This window comes from Eulemur rufifrons, chromosome 1 (genome assembly GCF_041146395.1).
Source record: "Eulemur rufifrons isolate Redbay chromosome 1, OSU_ERuf_1, whole genome shotgun sequence".
NCBI lineage: Eukaryota > Metazoa > Chordata > Mammalia > Primates > Lemuridae > Eulemur > Eulemur rufifrons.
Window position 1 is genome coordinate 19339205 of NC_090983.1, and position 22293 is coordinate 19361497.

The window sequence follows — 22293 nt, forward strand, 5'->3', positions numbered from 1 at the left end:
GAATTGAATCTTTTTATATCTTTTAGTTGGCTATCAGTGTTACTTCTTATGAACTATCTATTCATACACTTTTTCCATTTTTTTTCTACTGGGAGTTAGTGTCACCTTTACATGTAAAAGGCTATTATCTGCATGTCATATAGGTTGTTAACAGTCTCCCTGACTTATTTCCTTATATTAATATATTTGTTGTTTTCCAAATGTTCCTTTATTTTAAAAAATATCTTTAAATTTTTCTGATTATAAAAATAATACATACTCATTGCAAAAGTACAGAAAGACTAAAAAGATAATGAAGACCACTTAGAGATAATCATCATTAATGTTTTGGTATATATTAGTTAGGCTTTTTTTCTATGCATGACAATTTAAAAAAATTATCCTATGAATAGCTTTTTAACAAATATATCATGGACATCTTCTCATACTAATATATACTAACCAGATACCAATAGCTTCAATTTTAGAGCTTCCTCAGAAACTTAAACGGTCCAATGATCTCCAAAGTTAAGAACCACTGATTCACATTATTATTTTTTATGGCTAAATAAACAAAGATTTATTTAATAGTACATCTGCTGATGAACATTTAGGTTTCTAATCACTGAGTATTATTAAACAACATGACTAATATTCATGTACATAAATCTTTCTGCACTAGTCTAAATATTTCCTTAGGACAAATTCCTAGAAGTGAAGTATAGAAAAATGAGTGCATACATTAAGTTACTGCCAAATTGCCCTGCAAAAAGATACCAAATATACAAAAAAACCATGACTTTGCCACTTGTTAAGTGTGTGACAGAATGAATCAAATTTTTAAGCAATTTCTTTACTTTTATGCCTAGAAAGTCATTTCCCATCCAGTGATCAGCTATATTTTCTTCTAGTACTTTATGGTTGCAAGAATCTTTGATTCACCTGGAACTTAATATACTAAACAGTGAGGTAAAGTTTCACTTAAATCCTCCCTCTTTCCCAGTTACTTAGCCAATTACTCAAACTTTATCTGTTGAAGAAATTAAGCCTGATTTGTGTTGCTTCTTTGATCACTTATATGTTTTTCATTCACAGTAAACAGCTATCCATTCTATTCCACTCATCTGGCCACCAGTTTTGGGACCAGCATGACTGAGTTTTAATTTCTGGTGCTTTATATTAGATTTTAATATCTGGAGGAACAAGTCTTCTAACATAGCTTTTCTTTCTCAAAGAAGAGCTTATTTTTTGAGATATCCTTTGGAATAATGGTATAAAGTTCCCTTAAAATCCAGCTGGGGTTTTTATTAGGACTGAATTAAACCTACAAATTAATTTGGGAAGGACTGGCATTTTTGTATTATACTTTTTGGCCTTTTCACAGACAAGCATGGCACAAGTCTCTCCAATTCTTCATTAATTTCTACACTCTTCTCGGTGAGATTATTAGGTACTACTCTGTATTTTTTGTTGCTGTGAACTTGATCTTTTCCCCATTACTTTTATTAATTGGTTATGGCTAGTACATAAAAAAAGGAATTTATTGTAGTATATTAATTTGGAATCCAGGCACCCTACTAAACTCTTATGCATTCTAATAGTTTTCTAATTAATTGTCCTAGGTTTCTTAAAAATAAAGACAGCTCTGGTTTTTCCCCAGGGATTTCAGCTTTTAATTTTATTGGCTGGCTTCCTGCATCATTTTGTAAGCAAAAATCAAACCCATGCAGATTAAAGATCCACCTCTAAAATTTTCAGACAAAAAATCATGTAAGGCCAAGCGCAGTGGCTCATGCCTGTATCTTAGTACTTTGGGAGGCTAAGACAGGAGGATTGCTTGAGTTCTGGAGTTTGAGGTTGTAGTGAGCTACGATCACACCACTGCACTCTAGCCCTGGCAACAGAGTGAGACTTTGTCTCACCAAAAAAAAAAAAAAGAGAAAATCTTCTTGACCTCAGGTAGGGAAAGACTTCTTAAATCAGTCACAAAAAGCACAAACCGTATAGGAAAACACAGATAAACTTGAAATATAATTAAAAATTAAAGTAAAAATTTAAAACCTCTGTTTAGTAGAAACAAAGTGAAAAGATAGAAACATCACTGATAAAAGATTGATATCCAGAATTGATAAAGAAATTTTTCTAAATAAGAAAAAGACAATCCAACAGAAAAACAGGTCAAAGGATACACAGAGAATACTCACAAAAGAGAGCTACAATGGTCAATAAACACATAAAAGAATACATATTTTACTGGTAGTCAGAGAAAGCACATTAAAGCGAGAATAAGATGAAATTTCATTTCATTGGATTGGAAAAAGTAAAACGTCTGATAATGCCATGTGTTGATGAGCACTTAGAACAGTAGGAGTTCTTATATGCTGCTGGTGGGATACTAAACATGAATAACCACCTTGGAGAGCAATTTGAAAATACCTAGAAAAGCTGAAGATGAGCCTATTCAATGACTGTGCAAGGATCACGCCTGGACATAACCCCACACACCAGATACATACACAAAGCATGCAGAACTACTTAGACACAAATATATACACATATACAAAAATATTCACACTAATAGCAAAAGCTGTAAATAAAACACAGTGTCCATCAGCAGGAGAATGGATAAACCACAATAGTTATCCAATGAGATACTATTCAGCAGAGTGAATGAACTACAAGTGAAACGTTGGATGGAGAAGTCTCAAAAAACAATGTTGAGCAAAAAAGTAGACTGCAGGATGCTCACACTATGCTATCATTAATTAACATTTAAAAATTTTTAAAAAATACACAAAAGGAGACTATAAGAATACTTTAAGGAGATACTATAAGGATGCTATAAGGAGACTTTAAGGATACACAGTTTTAAAGTATAACAATATATATGGAGGGGACAGACACATGCTACCTTCAGGTTAGTGATGTTATCTCTAGGGAGGGAAGAAGGGGAATGGAATTAGTATACTGAGGGAGCCTAAGTATTTTATTACTTAAAAAATAAACCTTAGAAATAAATACAATAAAACTTTGCATGCATTAAATGTGGGTGGGAGATACATAGGTGTTTGTTGTATATTTCTCTGAACTCTTCTGTATGTCCAAATATTATTAATAGATATAAAGGATGAAGTTAGACAAAAGGCAATTTATGGTTTTAAGTTTAACCAAAAATGAAAAGGGAGTGAAAATATGATGTGTTTAGTTTTAATGAACATCCTTGGAAATCCTTCTAGATATTTTTCACTCAATTTCATGAGCGCCAGAAAACACTGTACTGAAGTCTGCACACTGCCATGTGCAATTAATAAAGGCGCTTTGGCAGTAATGAGGAATAAAAGGAAGGAAAAGAAGAGGGCACTCATACAAACACTTGTCTCCACACAAGAGAACAATTTGGCTATCTCCTCTCTTGCCAATTTTGTAATTAATTGTGCAGAATAATGGAACAGCCACTGGGAGATGTCCCTAAAGCAAGTCTCCTGGGATATCTGTTTAGAGCATGAAGTTACAATGACACAGCTGGGGAAATATTTTGACCCCACTGTGGTTCTACAAGTAAGAACTCTTCTTCAGAAAAGTCTTCAGCAGTATTTTCGGAAACCATCACCTCGCTTTGCTTAGGTCTGACCTAAGCCTACTCAGAACAACTGGCCACTAACAACAAAAGCACCCTGTGTTGAATTTCAGAGGGAGCTTACCTTTCTCTTAAGCTCTTTAGTAATTGCATCCAGCACCACCTTATGGTGTGCAAACACTAGAAACTTTTCTCTTCCGCTTTCTAGTAGGTCCAGGATATATTCGCTGCAATTGAAAACGACAACAAAATAGATTAAAGGTATACTCATCCAGCTGAGGTCAATTACTTAAAAATGACCACACCTGTGGCAAACTCACTTAGGGCACCTGCCCTCGCCCCCTTTCCCTCACAGCAGGTCATGCGAATAGAACACGCAACGGCAGGAGCTGTGGGGACGCCCTCTTCTGCCAGGCGTGGAGAGAGTAGTTCCGTACTAGTCATCTCACATCCACAAATAAATCAAAGTATTCTTATGTTTTACGTGTCTCTGGTATGTTACTGAAACATTCTCATTATCTGGGATCACAGAAGATAATTAACAGTTTTCACTTTAGCTGCTAATATCACTATAATGTATTTTCAATGCAACTGCAGTGTCTCCTGTAGATGTGAACACACCTACGGAGGAGGTTAAGGGATTCTTGACAGGACACAGATTTCTAAAAGCTCAACACGGATAAGTAAGTGATGACACTGAAGAGACATTCAGGAAGCTCTCCAGCTCCTGCCCACTTTAGACTTCAAATGGCAGGACCAGCGGACTGTTCAGTCGGTGCTAACTCAATTCCTTTCCAAGGCAGAGGAACATGGAGAGGGAAGCATCTCGTTTGCTTGGTCTCCCTTTAATTTACTTCTTCTCCATCCACTGTGTTTTTCCTTAACTTCCCACCTCATGTCTTTAGCCCTGGCCATAAAGGCAGGCAGCCACCCCCAGGGAGCTGTGGGGTGGGGCGGGGAGTCCCCCCCACCTGCCGGATTAGTACCCTGCAGAGGGTGCACAATCCCAAAGAAGAAGTAAACCGAAACAGGCACGTGCTGGACACAGGCTCGGGGAAGTGAGCTGGGTGTGTCTGGGCAGAGAGCAGACACTGCCTTTTGTTTTTTCTTTTGAGACAAGAGTCTTGCTCTCTTGCTAGGGCTACAGAGCCTTCCTTAAAGAGGACAAATCTCAGGTTGGGGAAAGGTTAACCCGACTGTCCTCTAAACATCTAAGAATCATTTTCAAACAACACCGTGACTAACCGGGGTACCAGATTTGAGTTCAATTTGTGAACCGCTGATACTAATAGAATTGCCTTTAATTATTTTGAGAGACATAAAATTTGCCATGATATAAGCAAAAAAGTTTATTGCCATGGCATCAAAAAGTCACAAGGCTACAAAATCAACTTGGTGGTCTCATAAAAGCCACTGGCCCCAATTTTCCTCAGGTCTCTTCCCCTCTACGTCTCAGACACAGCTTTGCTGCTCTGCACCCTTCTATAAGGCCCCAAGTTATCAGGCTGGAAATATGTGCCTAAACAATAACCTTGCCTTTTATGTTAAAAGATGCCCATTAAAATAAAAACAAACAACAGCAAAAAGAGGAAGAAAAATAACAAGCAGAGGAAACCGGTTTTTAAGATTTACAATCTAATTTCCACTTACGGCTGTGTGACTCTGAGGTCCAGAGATTTACAGGAGATTTACTCAGTTGTCTACATTTTTAAAATGGAGCCAGTATGACTTATATGATCTCACAAGGATGCTTGTAAATGTGAAATGAGTTAACAGACGTAAAAATTGTTTGGAAACTATAAAGCACTATACAATTTATCATAGAATTTTGAAAAAGTATCTGTGAGGTACGTCCAAAGCTTATGTATGAGGTGGTAAAATGGTTAGTTTTAAAATTTCTAAGGGAAATGGATGGTTCTGGGCCCAACACCCGATGGGAGAGGCATCCCCCAGACCCTGAATTTTGCAGGGGAGCGAGGGAAGGAACAAATGCACACCCCCGCCATCTGTCCTCAGCAGCACAGGAGAAATGGGTCGGGGCGGGGGGGCAATCCAGGTTTATTTCTGAGAGAGAAGTTTCCAGGCCATAAAAACCACATCTGGAGTTCATCAGTCCCATAACAGTACCATAAATGAAAAGGGCAGTGCCCAGGGGTGAAGCAGAGCCGGCCGGTATTCAGCGGCCTTTTTATGGGGCATCGTAGATTTGAGTGATGCCAGGAACTGTCTCCCCACAGCGCAGGGTGTGGAGGGGAGGTCAGTGGGCCGAGCGAAGGGGTGGGGTGGGCTGTGTTTCTTAACTTAGCCCCAGATCTCAGTCCCCACAGCCAGCCTGGCTCCGCTCAGCCCACACGGAATCCGTTTTCATTGTAATTCCATCACTTGGACTGTTATCCTGCCAGAATCTCACATGAATGTTAAACAATAAAGAATTAGGCAAACTGCACGTCATTAGAATTGCCTCAAGTTTCTACCACAATGATATTTGAACATGAGTGGGTTTTTCTTTAAGAAAGGCAAACAATTGAAATTTTTAAAAGTCAACGAATAATTCTAAGAATAGAAATCATTGCTATAGCTTTAGTTTATTAGGTGGAGAGAACTAAGTGTGACAATGTCTACTTGCTTGCATCTTTTGAACAAACTTTGACATTTGCCTTTTTATTTTTTAATTAAAAAATTTTTTTTAATTTTATTACTTTATAAAATTTTTGGTTTTTTTTTGAGATAGGGTCTCACTCTATCATCTGGGCTAGAGTGTAGTGGCTCATCAGAGCTCATTGTAACCTCAAATTCCTGGGCTCAAATGATCCTTCTACCTCAGCCTCCCCAGTAGCTGTGACTATAGGCACATGTCACCATACCCGGCTAATTTTTTTCTATTTTTAGTAGAGACAGGCTCTTGCTCTTGCTCAAACTGGTCTTGAACTCCTGACCTCAAGTAATCCTCCTGCTTCAGCCTCTCCGAGTGCTAAGATTACAGGTGTGAGCCACCGCCCCCAGCCAAATTTGACATTCTTTTAGGTAAATAAAGGATGAAACCTCATGTCTTTGGGGAAGTCCAGAGTAACCCCATAAGGCAGCTTCTCCCTTTAATTTTCTTCCTAAAGGCAAATTACCACAGTTCTAACAAGAGGAAAACTCTTCCTTTTAGTGTTAGTGACAACCCCACCCCCACCTTTTAAGTAGCAGCAGCTCCAGCCTACCTGGGGGAGGATAGGGTCTCTTAGGAGCCCAAGCACACCCTGGTGGTGGCTCCAGTTACAGGGTAACTTACGCCTTGTGGGTAACGAGCCCACAGTGCTCTAAACTTTATTTTCAAGGCAGCTATAATTCTAATCTCCGATCACTTCTTAGAGAGCAGTAAAACCATTCTGGCACACTAAAGTAATAATTATTTTTTTGGTTTTTTTTCCCAAAGAGAGAGAGAGAGAGAGAAAGATACCAACACTTAGTGACCACTTACATGACAGATGGGATTTTAGCTTCCGCTGTTCTGTTGAAGAAGAGAATGAGGGCTTCTTTCTGCTGCTGTTTCTGTTGAAAGAGAAGTCGAGAGTTTAGAGCTCCCCCACTCTGAAATAAGCTGACTGAATTATCGCTACTATGAGCTTTACAAATCTAACTGCCAATCACCAGAGTCAGGAGACCCTGGCACTGACGGTGACTTATCCTTCTGCTGTGGCCAAGTCCTAGGAACTGCCTGGTCTCTGGTTTTGTCCTCAGAGACAGAATTAAAGCTACTCTGTCACTCTCTAAGAACTGCTGTAAGGATCCAACAGGCAAGCAACACGAAAGCTCTTTGGTAAAGCATTTTACATAGGGCTTCACCATACACGGCAAACCCACGTGACCCACTGAAGTGCAGCCTTGGCTAGGCATGCCTATTTACTTCAGGCTGCTGATGACGTACATGTGACATTTGCCCAACTTGCTTTCTGCCTCCCCCTTTTCTTCCATCAAGTTGTGTCTGTACCCGACTGACCAAGTTCACCTCTACCCAAGACTTACTGAATCAATTCCAACTAACCCCAACTAGTCTACCCTAGTATCATTTCAAAACCATTCTTCATGATTTTGGTCTGTCTCCCACATAAGGTAATTAACTTCTCAGAAGAAGAAACCATGTTTTCTTTAAGGTTTGCATCTAAATTATTCCTAATAAAGAATGCTAACACAGGAAGTGCTCAAATAGCTTCATAATGGTATGAGATAACACACTATTGCTCTGGCCTCCCAGAGATGATACTCTTACCCTCATTGGTAGGATAGTGCTATGGTCTAAATGTTTGTATCTCCCCAAGATTCCTATGCTGAAACTTAATCTCCATGCAGTGGTGTTGGGAAATGGGGCATCTGGGAGGTGCATAGGTCATGAGGGAAGAGCTCTCATGAGTGGGATTATTGTCCTTATAAAAGAGGCCTGAGAGAGCTTGTTTGTTCCTTCTGCCACGAGACAATGCAGTGAGAAGATGCCACCTTTGAAGCAGAGACTAGGCCCTCACCACACGCTGAATCTGCTGGCACCTTGACCTGGGATTTTCCAGCCTTCAGAACTGTGAGCAATAAATTTCTCTTGTTTATAAATTATCCAATCTAAGGTGAATGGACTTAGATTGCATGGACTAAGACAGGTGGCCATCTCCTCCCACCAGCAAGCATGGGTTTACAGCTGTACCCATCTTCTTGTGCCTGGGCTCTGTGAGACCAGTGACTGCCAGGAGAGCTGCCTCACAGAACAAAGAAGTGGTTCAACAGCAGTACTACCCATGGCCCTGGACTTGTTCTTCCTGGGTTCTCAATAACTCAGGAAAGCAGCCACACCCAGACTGTACTTAAAATTACTGACACGACGGATGGTGGAAAAAGCTGCCTGGTCCAAACAGCTTTTGGCTTTGAACAGTGTCTTTCCTCTAGGACTTCCCAGGAAAGAAGAAAGACACCCAGGAACCACAGGAAGCTGTAAGGGCACTGACTGGACAGTAGATCCCATTGGTATCTTACATGTGTCGTGGCAGCAGCAGCCACCAACCTTCCTACTTTGTGACAGGCTCTGGACACACATACAACTCTTCACCTGTGGCAAATGAGCTCACAGACTTCATGAGTCCACTCATGGACCTCTAGGGGTCCCCAGCAGCAGGTTAGACCCTCTAACACAATGTGGTCCCTAGCAGAATACAGTGACCTCACGCACAGCGTGTGTATGTCACTTGGGATGTACACCAGCCGGCCTCAGTCTGTGAATTTACACCCTCATCCTTCAGAGACTGTCCACTCCCCCTACCCACACTCCCTCCACACTTCCTAAGAAAGCAGAGGGCAAAACAGATGGAGACACGATGAGAAGCACTTTCAGAAACCTTGCCCCAAGAGTCAGCACCTAGAGCTGAGGAGGGTGGAAAGAAATAAGCACCTTTATCACACACGGTTGGTGGGAGCGTACACTTGGCCAATGCTTTTGGGGATGACATGGCAATATGGACCAAACACCTATAAAATATGCCCACATTCTACGTCCCAGCAACTTACTCCTGAAAATTTACTCTCGTGATATAATCAGATGTGCACAAATTCGTATGTTAGCTACTTTTATGGTATAGCATTACTCAGAATAGTGAGCAATTGAAAATATCTTCAAGGTCCAACTAAAAATGATTGGCAAAATTATAGCTATGTGAGAAAACACTATGCAGTCTTTAATTACTATCTTTTAAGAGAACCTTTAACAACATGGAAATGTCTTCATGAGACAGTTTTTAAGCTGTTTTCCTCCTATTTGATGTATGTTTGTATGATCCCAATTCTGCTTTTAAAATATATATTATTGCTTATTATACACATAATTAATATATATTTTATGTATATATTTATGTACAGATATATTTTAAAGCAAAATATATATAATTATAGAAAAATACCCAAGTGATATATGCCAAAATTATGTAACATAAAACATGATTCTTTTTAATAGTAAAGTAATAAAAATAACAACACACTCATATAATATTAATACTTATTATGGGCCAGGCAGTGTTCTAAGAATTGTATCTGCATTAACTCATCGAATAATCAACATTGCTATGAGGAAGGTACTATCCTCATTGTTAAAGATGAGGAAACTGAGGCAAAAAAGTCAAGTGATCTTACTTGTCACGCTGCTACTAAATGGCAGAAGCAGAATTTGCAGCACTTGTGTCAGCTCTGAGACCCTAAATCTGAGCTGACAGTGAGAATTACATGCACCTAATGTAAAGCATCATGCCCGGCATGTAGCATGTGTTCAAAAAACATTACTTATTATAAGTACTTTTCTTTATTTTTCAAATTTTATATAATAGACATCTATTGTATTTTTAATGTGGGAAGACTCAATAGTTAAAAAAAAAAAAATTCCTCAAACTGTGCAGACATAATACTATCCATTAATGATCTCACTTTTTTCAGCCAGGAAATTTTAAATAACCTGCCTTCTTTGTTCCTGCCTAGACTCTTATTAAATTAGATCCACTGGAGTTTTCACATTTTTCTATGTTGGAAATTTGAATGGATTGTCAAGTGGCAAGGTGAACTAATATCGTCACCAGGAAATCTGCATGGACTTGTTCCATTTTTCTGCTCCTGGTCTTGCTGCTGAAAAAATGGCTTTAGACAAAAGATGATTACAGTCTGCTTTCCTCAGCCTCTGAAGCGATGTCTATTATTTCAGCTGCAAAATGAAAAAAGCTTTCATTATATGTTATATTTTATAAATTGGCTGCTTCACCAATTTTTTATAAAGCTTTTTAAAAAATGTCTTCCTCCAGATGGAAAGGTGTGAAGGAACAAAGAAAAGAATGAATTCTTTACAGGCAGGTCAGAACTACTTGGCTGGAGCCACCATGTGGTGCAAAACCATAGGGAAACTTGGGGCTAAAAAGTAATTGTAAAAACTGGGGGTGGGGGCTTTCCATAGGTTCCTTATTTGACTAAAACCATAAAAACATGACTCCCTATTTTAACTCTTTCAGTGCGAGATCTCATGGCCAGTCCGGTTTGGGAGGGATGTCTATGGGCTCTAGTTCGGCCCCCAGGTAATGCTGACTCCCTGTCCTGAATTAAGTTAGAACAATGATCCTGATCAGATCCTTGGCTTAGAGATGCACCAAATCAATGACTTTCGATGTAGAGAGGTTGTGATAGTCCAAAAAGCACAGCACACACAAATTCATTTTCTACTTGAATTTTCCATTACATTAAAACACAAAAGGGCATCAAGTTCTCAAGGACTTATCTCATGATCGAAAAGAATGTGGTATCTGGCTTCAGTGTCATACTGAAGGTAGCCTGTACCAACTCAATTTCTGTCTTTCAGGGATAAATGCTTAATTTTCCTGACTCAAGGAAGCAGATAGCAACTCTCAAGTGCTGGAGACTGAGAAGAGCTCTGTGCTGTTTCTCAGCTGGATCCTTGAGGAATTACACTGAGATTGAGGCTTCATTGTCATAATCCGCAAAACAGAGTTAAGACTCTGGGGCATTTACAAAGCAAAGATGATAATCACACAAAAGGTAGGACTCTGGGCAACTGGCATTACCCTTACGTACTTTTCTAGCACCAAAAGGGAGTTGGGGCTCCATTTTTTTGGTAAGAAAATATAAGGAAAGTTATAAAACATCCAACATTCCTAATTCCCATAGCTCATCCTAGTCAATTTCTTATCATCACCGATAAATTAAGAAATCAACTTCCAGGTTGAATCTGAAATCACCTTTGAAAAGAGCTGCTCACCTAACTTGATGAACTACTCAAGTTGGTAGAACCTTAAGAAGTATTTTTAGTTTAAAACATGCTTTCAGACTTTGCTGCACTAAGTGCAAAATTCTCACTGCTTCTATTTCTTTGTTTTTCTTTTTGGCCATATTACATAATTCAAAGTCAATGTGACTTCTCTCCTCAATACAATTGCCCACTAATTGCTTTTTCAGTTGTCTACGTTAGCTGTTCTCAAACTGGTTCAGGAGGTAAACCAGTATAGGCCAGAATGTTCTCTGGGGAATCCCATGAAATGCTAATAGATTTACTTCCATCTCAAACACACAAGGAACAACATCTCTAGCAAAAAACATAACATGTCATAAATATTCAGATATTTCATCTAAAAATATTGCATGTCTGTTTTCCATTAATATTTGCTATTCTGATGGAGTTTACTAGTAGATAAAAGTCAACAGACATTAAAGGTTCCACTAATTAAATTTTATCTGTAGAAATCAGAAAAAGACCAAGATTGGTTTCAGTGAAAAAGCTCCCTGGTTCTGCTCATGGTTCCACTGACATATAATTTAAGACGCTGGTCTATGTCCACATCAACGTTGCTGAACTTTGTTTCAAAAAGCAACAGCAAAGAGATTATGCCTGCTCATTTCTCCCAGACCATCCAGATTATCATATGTAATATAGCATAATACAGCTTGACAATTTGCCAGTGCATTCTCTATCCTACCTGTTTCTTAAAAGTTTTCAGCTAATTTTACTCGTCACAAGGTAAAAATAACACTAAAAACATCATGCATTCTGCCTCTTGTCATTCTTATTTATTTTGTAATCTCTCAGAAGGCTGAGATCTCATCTATATCTAAGTGTCTTTATATCGGGTAATATCAAGCCTAGATAATGCTTTATGATAATGTCAAAAAATATCAACAATCACTGTTATTTTCTTGACAATGAAAATTACGAGGTTTTATCCTAAGAGGATAGAAATGGAGCTGTTACAGATTACTTTATGGCACTTAGCACAGTACGACACTAAAGAAAGGAATGATATATTATAATAAAAGTGTTTTGAAAAGAAAAAAACTACCATAATGGAAAGAACCCTAAAATATGAGGCTTGGTTCTAGCCTCAGCTCTGCCATAGAGCAGCCATGAGACCCTGGGCGAACCGCAATCTCTGTGAGCCTCAGTTTCTCTTTCTGTAAAAGGAGAATGCCAACTTCCTGCCAGCCATAAATGGCTGTGATAGGGATTTAAAAGGTTAAGAGTTTGAAAACTCTTATTTTGTTGTATGTGTTCGCCTGTTATTTTAACTAACGCAAATGATGTTGTATGGTTAGAGGGTTAACATACATGTTAGATACATGCAGGACTAATTTTCAAACAACTGTTCATTCCTACACTGAGACATTCTCAAAATACACTGAACATAATTTCAACTTTCTTCGAGATCAGGATAATATCACCTTCCTGCTGCTGCTGTGTTTACCTTTACGACTGCCCATCAACAGCGATACACACAAGCATAAAACTGCAAATTACTAAGAGATTTTCAAAACAGATTAGGTGGGCAGGCTCAGGAGTCAGATGGGCTCGGTATTTTTGCCCAGGAAATTGGGAAAAGGTTACAGGAAGGCGAGTTGAAAGAACTCTGGGTCATTTCCTCGGGGCCCCTCCAGGGAAGGGATGCTTAAACAAGTCTGCTTCCAAATTCCCGCCTCCAGCCCCAGACTCACAGTTTTGTCCTTGGTGGTCATTTCCTTGGCTGCAGCATCCAGGGCAGCTCTGGCCTTGGCACTGATCCGCCCTGGGGCGACCATCACCATCTTGCGCTGCTTGGCCGGCAGCTGGGAAAGGACGTCGGACTTGAGGCGCCGCAGCATGATGGCCTCCTCCAGCAGCAGCTTCAGCTCTCCCAGGTTGGAGGAGCCCGAGTAATCCCACCCCCAAGTCATCTGCGGAGAAGCGGACACAGACTCGTGAGACTCCTCACAGGCCACTTCCGACAGGGCCGTGAGCTCCGGGCAGGTTTCTCTTCTCACAACCACCATGGCTCAGCTCAGAGAACTTCAGGTGACTTTACAGGGACAAATAAACCCCGAATTAGACAAATGAGAAACAGAAAGGAAAATGGAAAAAAAAGTCAGGAATGAGGGGAACAAAAAATATATATTGTAGCATTCTACAATTCCGTACTAAGCTTTCCAGCAACGAATGCAAAAAGTCAAGTGACTGGGTGTCCGTTTTATTAAAAAACAAAAAACTCCGCTTGTCAGACTATTCCTGTACACTAAGTACAGAAAAAAATCTTCCCCAGGGCTTATCCTACAGAGTCCACTGCACAATGTAATAAATATGGCCAATAACATCTTTATTTGATGAGATTTACAGGGACTTAAAAAAACTGCTGTTCCTCAGTATGGACAACACCAACACAAGCAAGTACAATGCAGTCAACGCCACTGCAATGTTGCTGTTGATGGTGGCCGGAGTTGGCAAGAGGGGCCCACAACACAGGCTCTGCCAGTCTAGCTGAGTCCCTGGGCAGTCCTTCATAAACATGGGCCCTCGATTAGTAGCTTGTGGGAGGCCGAGGCAGGATAGGGTTAAAAACCCTATCCTTTACCAACAATCTCACTGGCTCCACACGACTGATTTCTAGAGTCCTACGGAAAATCAGGGAGTCAGTGTGTCTGCAACCTTGTATCTTTGGGGGCTCATCTGCTCTCCTGCCTTACCCTCCTCTGGCCAGTGAGCTCCGTGAGGGTAGGGGCTGGGCTTATCCTTCTCAGAGGGCCAGAGAGCCCAGCATAATCGTGGGGACAGGGCACATGTCCCATAAACCTCTGCTAAATTGAGAAGAGGAAGAGACGGTCAAAGGTGGAGAAATAAAATAATCAAAAGGTGTTTCTTCTTTAAAAAAAAATACTCTAAAATTGACAGAAAGTTCTCAACAAATGCCTTCAGATAGCTATGGAGTCACAAATGAGCTCAGCATGAGGTGCTCTCTTTGGTCCCTCCTCTTAATGCCTGAAGCTAGCAAGAAAAGAAAAAAAAAGCAGCCCTGGTCTATGGGCTGCATTAAATAAAAACCATGCTGGGAACAAGTAGATCATAATTAATTTGGATATTGCTATGGCTTAAATGTATTTCCCAAATTTCAAATGTTGGAAACTTAATCCCCAAATTCATGTGTTGATTGAAGGTGGGGTCTTTGGGAGGTAATTAGGATTAGATAAGGTCATGAGGGTGGGGCCCCTATGATGGGACTGGTGGCTTTATATGCTCTTGTCTTCTTGCCATATGTTGCTTTCTGCCATGTTATGAAGCAGCAAGAAGACCCTCGCCAGAAGCCAGGCAGATGCTGATGCCATGCTCTTGGACTTCCCACCCTCCAGAACCATGAGCTAAATACACCTCTATTCTCAATAAATTACCCAGGCTGTGGTATTCAGTTACAGCAACAGAAAATGGACTAAGACAGCTATCAAACCCCTAAGTTCTAACATTGTCAGCTCTTAATCTTGCAGGTTAAAACTCAATAATACCAAAGATTTTAAATTGGCTTTGAAACAATCACAATCCAACAAGCTTTTATTGAGAACTTACCATGTACCAGGCACTGGGGTAGGCGGAAGGAAGGATGTGAAGAGAAAAAAGGCAATGGTTTATGTGTGAAGCAGTGAGAAGGAGGGAAAAGCAGAATTCAAGAATGTGCCCCAGTTTCTGATGTGAGAAACGACTAGGAGACAGTGGTCTCAGACTGGGAACACAGGAAGGGCCAGCATAGGAGCAAAGGCAAAGAATTCTGTCTTCAGCCCCTTCCTTTGCTACCTGAACATTACTGCCCCATGGACCCAGACAGTCGAGGAAGAAAAGATCCTTTTCAGAAAGTGGATTGTTTGCAAATAGGACAGAGGTCCAAATCACACACATGAAGAGTTTTGAGGAACCATGAAAACTACGTACAATCAATCTAATCTGGATTGATCCACCAGGAAAGTGAATTACAGATTTGATTAAAGTATATGGCTTATAAATACACTCAATTGAGAAATTTCCTGCCTCAATAAAAATGGTTTGCAATTAACTTTGCTAAGCATTATAATTTACATTATACTTTTTTAATGTAAGCAGGTATTTTTAAAGTACTTGAAAATTTTTTTTAAAGTATTTTAAAAATAAGGCAGACAATCTTATGTACATCATAAACTTGCATAGCAAGGCTTTTCCCGAATAGATGGCCTGCAGAGTAAGCCACAGCCTTTTCTCCAAAGTGTCAGTATATTTGTGACTTGACCACAAAACAAGAATCCCCGAGGTCTGAATTCATGTAGTTTTAGAAACTGAGGTTTGGAGTGCAATGCATTTGTGCTTATAGGGCTTCCCCAGCCAGGTTTGGAGAGCTAACGCTGTGCAGATTGTAGGTCCAGAGGCACCTGCTCTATTGGCACCACATTCATAAAAATAATTTGTGGGTTAGAGGCTTCTGGCCTCCTGACCAGGTACAAGTCACTGTAACGAGTCAACGTTTAAGGGCAAGGGCTCGCTGAGGAGAGCCCTCCCAAGGCAGCCTGGGATCACGCTCCCACTACCTGTTCAGACTCCTTTGTCTTTTTTGCATAGATTTTTTTTTTTTTTGCTTTTATTTCATATTCCTCCCTTACAGAGACCCTGACCTACCTCATCTACTTTCTTCCCTCTGCCTAAGGCCTCAGCCTCACCTCCAGCCTGCCTCGCTGCCACCACCTTCTCTCAGGCCAGCACCTGACGTGGACTTTTCTTCTAAGGCCCCAGCACTGTGCGTTGTGGGGGAGCTATCACCTTGGGTAAGAGCAGTTGGCTCTCAGAGCTCCACACACCTACACATCGGCCGCTGGCCCTGTGACTGAAAAACACTGACCTGGAATCACCACAACCATTAAAACTAAGAGGGACCATCTTCTTCTTACACTTGAGGATACTCCAAGGTCACAGTTAGGGGCACAGAAGAGCTAAAATCTCGGGCCAGTTTCCTGGCCAGTGCTCTTCTGATCACACCATGACCAGAGAGAAGGAGGAGAAAGGTAAGTGTCAAAATTGGGGTGAGGGAATGGTGGGCTAGGGAGGGAAGAAAGAATAAATACCCGCTTGGCATCACAGTAGCGAAGTCCAAAGGTGTGAAACTGAGGGAAGAAAGTTGGCTTGACTGCAATGATCTGTGTGTAGAGCTCTGCAGGCCGGGACATGGCTGGCGTGCCCGACAGTAGGATCACTCTCTTGGCAACCTAGAAAACAAACAGCCAAAGGTGTTCTGAACACAGGGAGGAGGGATCACATAGGGAATGTTCAAAATGCCCCAGTGAGGGAGGAGGTGGATGCCTCCAGAGAAGACCATGTGTGCTGAGAGAACCTAACGGCATTATCAAAGCAAGCAGTTAGATGGCATCTCCTTTCCTTTAAGTCCTTCCTGGCTGCCGTCACAGCCCCCTCTGCTGAGCTCTATCCTAGTACTTAACACATTACACTGGATTCTATCTTTTCTGTCTCCCTCGCTAAAACGAAAGCTTCTTGAGATCAAGGACTGGGTGGTATTCACCTTTATTTTCTGTAGCACAGTGCCTGGCACAAAGGAATCAATAAATGTTCACTATATGCTGAAAAGAACTCAGAAGGCAACTAGTTGGTGTCCTAGGGAACAAGGAGTAAAACCAAAGAGTTCAGCATTGGGATAGGAGGTGGGGGGAAGAGCAACAGGTCTGCACTTCCTCCAGAATGGATTCCTGACATCCAAGTTGAACTTATTGGATGTCATTATTGGATAACGACACACACATAGGACCAGCCTTTTCCCATTCCCATAGGTATCAGGGAATGCCTATGTATATGCTCCATTTGATTTTCTGTAAAGGACAAAGAAGGCCTTCAGTAATTCAGCTTCACAACGCTTCGGGTCTAGAGATCCCTGACTCAGGCTTGTTTTGCAGTTAATAAGGGCTTCAAAAGGTAGGACCTGGATCCATTTTCTCTAAACTCATCCCAGGTCTGCAGCAGCCTGCTCAGCAGTGGGTAAGATGGAAATAAATAGCTGGCCAATTCCAAGGACAAACTCCAGGTTCCTCACTACCCTACCCTGACGCCAACCTGTTCAAGGAGATCAGACCCAAATATCTTACTTATTATTAAGATGAGAAAGAGGGTGAGAATAAAAAAGGAGACACTTCCAACTATATTGGCACATGAATCACCACAAATCACTGGAGGTAAAATTCATTTCAGCTCCGGGAAGGGACCCTACTATAGAGCTCAGTTGTCTAGAAACAGCTTGTTAACCACTGTAACCTTGAGTTAATGACAGTAATATAAAGCAATCATATGCAATAAATCACCTAGGGAAGGAAATTAGGTTTTCAAATGGATACACTGCCTCATAAAAATAAATAAATAAAGGTGCAACATTGGGAAGAAAAATGATTCTTTATAAATATACAATATATACAATTCTCAAAATGCACTTTTGCCCTCTCAGCAACTGCCAATATCTAATTCTATTATGATGGGAGAGCTATGAATTTCTCCAGCTATAATTTTCCACAGTTCAATTACCTAGGCCTTCTAATTTCCTGCACGGTTTAATGCAGACTCATTAGAATAACAATGAGTTCCTTCAGTGATGTTTGTAACAGCTCTTGCCTTGGCTTAAGACCATTTCAATGAAAGGGGGAAAATGAAAAGTTTTATCAGTAAGAGAAAATCTCTCCATCGTTCCAAACTCATTCCCCACATGGCTGTGCTGGCCTGGGGATGGAGCCTGGGCAAAAACAGCTCACAGACCAGGAGATGAAAATGGATTCCAGGGTCTCCTGTCGGACGTCCATCGGGGGCAGTTAGAACTGAGTCAGTTCTCCCATCCAATCCCCAGACTAGAGTGATGGAAGTGTTGCAAATGGACGTTTGTGTGTGTCAAAAAGCAGAGGCAGAACGATGGAAAAAGAAAAGGCCAGCTCTGAAAAGAACCCAGCGAGCATCTCGTCTGTAATGGAGCGATCTGGCCTGCTTCCAGCTCAGCCCAACACGAGTGTGCTGCACCACTGTCACCTGTCTGTCAGGCTTTAATCCACGCCCAGCTGCAAAAGATTTATTTGTTGTCCTCCACTTCTGAGAACTTTCAATCTAGGAAAACATAAATGCATAAAACTACATAAATCAATGCTAAGTTAGACACTTTACAGTTAACTCCCCTGGCTAAGGAAAGAAAGCAGCACCCAAGAAACCTACAATGGAACAATGTAAAAAATAATTTCTCTTTGGTTTTGGAAAGATAATGTGATTTACATGTACAGACACTGTTGGGGACAGATGACCTTAAAAGACAGGCTTAGTTTTCTCTTGGGTTGGGGTGAGAAAGCCCTGCAGAACAGGGTGACAGCAGGACAAGTTGGTACATATAATTTGCCAAGGAGAATTCAATGTAGTAATTCAAAGTACATAACCTGCATATAGATTTTAAATTACGAGCCAAGAGAATGTTCTACTGTGGAGAAGAGAGCTGAAGTTGTTTTAAGTTCATACAAGAAACAGTCCAGCAATTCTCCATCATTTCCCATTGTTATCTTCCCCCCTTCCCAACTGAGCTAATGACTTGCTTTATTGATTTATTCTGATTGGCTGTAACACATTTCACCAAAACCCCAGACTAAGAAACAAATCATCTTTCTATACAATAGAATACTATTTGCAAGAATTAGGTAGAGTCATTTGGAATGATGTGGAATGATTTTCAAGATATATTGAGGGAAAAATAAGTGTAAAACAGTTGAGGAACACTTTCAGGAGGGAGAAAGGAAACACACATTTGTAGTCACACGGGTGCAAGCTATTTTATGGAAAGAAACCTGAAAATCTGGTAACTACGGCTGCCTTTGGGGAGAGATAAAGGGACTCGGGATGCAGAGAAACACTTATTTTTCACTGTCCACCCTTTGGTGTCATTAGAATTTATCATCTGTGGTGGCTCACGCCTGTAATCCTAGCACTCTGGGAGGCTGAGGCGGGAGGATTGTTTGAGCTCAGGAATTCGGGACCAGCCAGAGCAAGAGCAAGACCCCTTCTCTACTAAAAAATAGAAAGAAATTATATGGACATCTAAAAATATATATATAGAAAAAATTAGCTGGGCATGGTGGCGCATGCCTGTAGTCCCAGCTACTCGGGAGGCTGAGACAGGAGGATCGCTTGAGCCCAGGAGTTTGAGGTTGCTGTGAGCTAGGCTGACACCACGACACTCTAGCCCGGGCAACAGACTGAGACTCTGTCTCAAAAAAAAAAAAAAAAAAAAAAGGGAAAAAAAAAAAAAAGAATTTATCATCTATTTAAATTATTTTGAAAAAAAATCTCAAACATTTTAGCCAATATCTCATTTAGCCAATCCATGGAGACATAAAAAGTACTCTACTCACAGAAAAAGAGAAACAGCTATTTATTAGAAAGGATGGTGGGATTCTGGGGGCCTTTTCCCCTCAAAAAAATTTAATTTTACTATTATATCATTTGAACAATAAAAATCAACATAAACAAAATGGAACTAAACAAAAAAATCCAAACGTGGATTTCACTGTTCAAAGGAGTGTTGACAATCCTCAGGGTTGGAGTCAGGTGGAGAAAAAGAACCTCTGAATCAGACTGGATGGGAGTCCAGACTGTTACGCCCGCCAGACTGGACTTCAGAGGCCTCCACCAAAAGGTAAAATGAAAACTGACCCAGCAATTCTGATCACAGGAATTTGTCCTAATAGGATAAGTATGCAAGGTACGTATACACGGTTATGTTCACTTACAGAATTATTTATAATAGCAAAAAAAAGGAAACAATCAAGTGTCTGATAGTAAGGGTTAAATTATGGGATGTGTCTATATAATGGAATGTTCCATAACCAGTGAAAATGGTGATCTTGCCCTACAATTGACATGTTGGAAAAATAACCAAACTGTTAACAGTGGTTTTTTTTTTTCTGTTGGAGGGATTAAAGGTGATTTTAACTTTTTTCTTTATTGTTTTCTGTCTTGCCTACTTCCATACATTTATATATTAAAATAGAACTACCTTGTTAAGGATTAGTAGCCCAGGAAAATAGTGCTGGGGGAAAAGAAAGATGTTCCTTTTTCCAGGGGAGGATGATACCGGTTTCTTATCCTAACATGTCCTCTATCTGCTGACTGCTGTCGCCATTTACAAAACCCACATTTTCTGGATGTGATCTGGCCCTGCTATCTCACAGATTGCACAATATAATCTAATTACCTCATTAAGCACATTTGCTGAAAATATCTTGTGATATTATCAGAATATAGTTCTAAGAGATGTACACATTAGAGGAACAATAAAGTGGTATTAAATTAGGCCCCTATGTGGCTTTTCAAAGACATACTTTATTTTCTCTCAATTATCTTCTTATTCCAAAAACATTTAGATTCATTTCCTTAGAGTATTTAGATCAGTGGTTCTCAATGGGGGTGGGGGAGTAGGAGGTGGGTGAGAAGTAATTTATTCACCCCCCAGGGGACATTTGGCAACATCTGGAGATAATTTTGGTTGTCACAATGGGGGGCGGGGTACTGCTGGCATCTAGTGGGTAGAGGCCAAGGATGCTGTTAAACAGCCTACAACACACAGAACGGCCCCCTACAAAAAACAATCAACCAGTCCAAAATTTCAATAGTGCCAAGGTTGAGAAACTCTGATCTAGACAAAATATAACAGAGAGATGAAAGGTTTGGTCAAGAGAATAGCACAGAATGCCCCCCTCCTCCACTCCTCCACCCCAGTCCTGCCAAGTCCAGCATTATGTGAAGTCAACGTTGCAGAAGAGAGTGACTTCAGTATGCCTTCGTAAATAGCAGGCCATGTTCATGGGTCCTATTTTAAAATATTAACTCATCCAAGTCCTACAGCAAGTGCAGAATAATATATACTAGCAGTTTAAAGATTTGTTTTAAATGTCACTTTGAAATATACCCAAGATATTAAAGATGTATCTGCTGCTTCCAAAGGTCCCACTCGGAAGCACACATTTCAGAAACCAATATGTGGTTCAGCTTGCCCAACCAGGCAACAGCTGCATTAACAAGGTGGTTGCTAAGAAGCTTTCATATTATAACTTTAATGATATAATCTATCTATTGTGCAATTTCTTTTGTCTAAACCATCAGCGGTACAGATTTAATTTTAGTTATGGCTATAATATTGGAACCAGAGTACCAAAGCCTATTAACATTTTTTTAAGGAAAACATATTAAAGTCTCCCAAAAGAAAGGTTACCACCCTAGAAAAAACATTTCATTTAAGTGTGTCCATATATGGCTATCGGCATATACATATTTATAGGAAATATTAGCAGAGGATCAAGCTTTTTAAGTAAAGGACTTTTATTTTTAGGTTTGGAGCATGTAACATAACCCTGCCTTGGAATATGTATATTGCCTGTTATTCCTTAAAAAAAATAAAAACTTGACATGAGGAGATACTTAGTGTGTTTTGTGGGAAGTTGGTAAAATTAAGTTAATTTTCAAATACTAAGTTTCACCAACATTTAGCATATTTGTTTTCCCTAGCTTAGGTAAGAGTTAAAGCCTTTAAGCAATAAAAACTGCAGTTTTATTTTTTATTTTTTGAGACAGAGTCTCGCTGTGTCACCCAGGCTAGAGTGTCATGGTGTCAGCCTAGCTGACAGCAACCTCAAACTCCTGGGCTCAAGCGATCCTCCTGCCTCAGCCTCCCGAGTAGCTGGGACTACAGACCTGCACCACCACACCCGGCTAATTTTTCCTATTTTTAGTTGTCTGGCTAATTTCTTTCTATTTTTAGTAGAGATGGGGTCTAGCTATTGCTCAGGCTGGTCTTGAACTCCTGACCTCAAGTGATCCTCCCACCTCAGCCTCCCAGAGTGCTAGGATTACAGGCATGAGCCACCACGCCCAGCCAAAAACTGCAGTTTTAAAA

General features: G+C 40.4%; 1 protein-coding gene across 1 annotated transcript in view; it reads right to left on the reverse strand.

Moving 5' to 3' along the window:
- Positions 1 to 22293, reverse strand: part of SMARCAL1 (SNF2 related chromatin remodeling annealing helicase 1) — a 52900-nt gene that overhangs the window by 7742 nt on the left and 22865 nt on the right. Inside the window, exons 11-14 of the mRNA XM_069467353.1 lie at positions 16442 to 16582; positions 13052 to 13270; positions 7023 to 7093; positions 3681 to 3783 (exon numbers count right to left, since the gene is read on the reverse strand). Coding sequence (XP_069323454.1) covers positions 3681 to 3783; positions 7023 to 7093; positions 13052 to 13270; positions 16442 to 16582 — 534 coding nt within the window. The remainder of the gene's footprint in view (positions 1 to 3680; positions 3784 to 7022; positions 7094 to 13051; positions 13271 to 16441; positions 16583 to 22293) is intronic.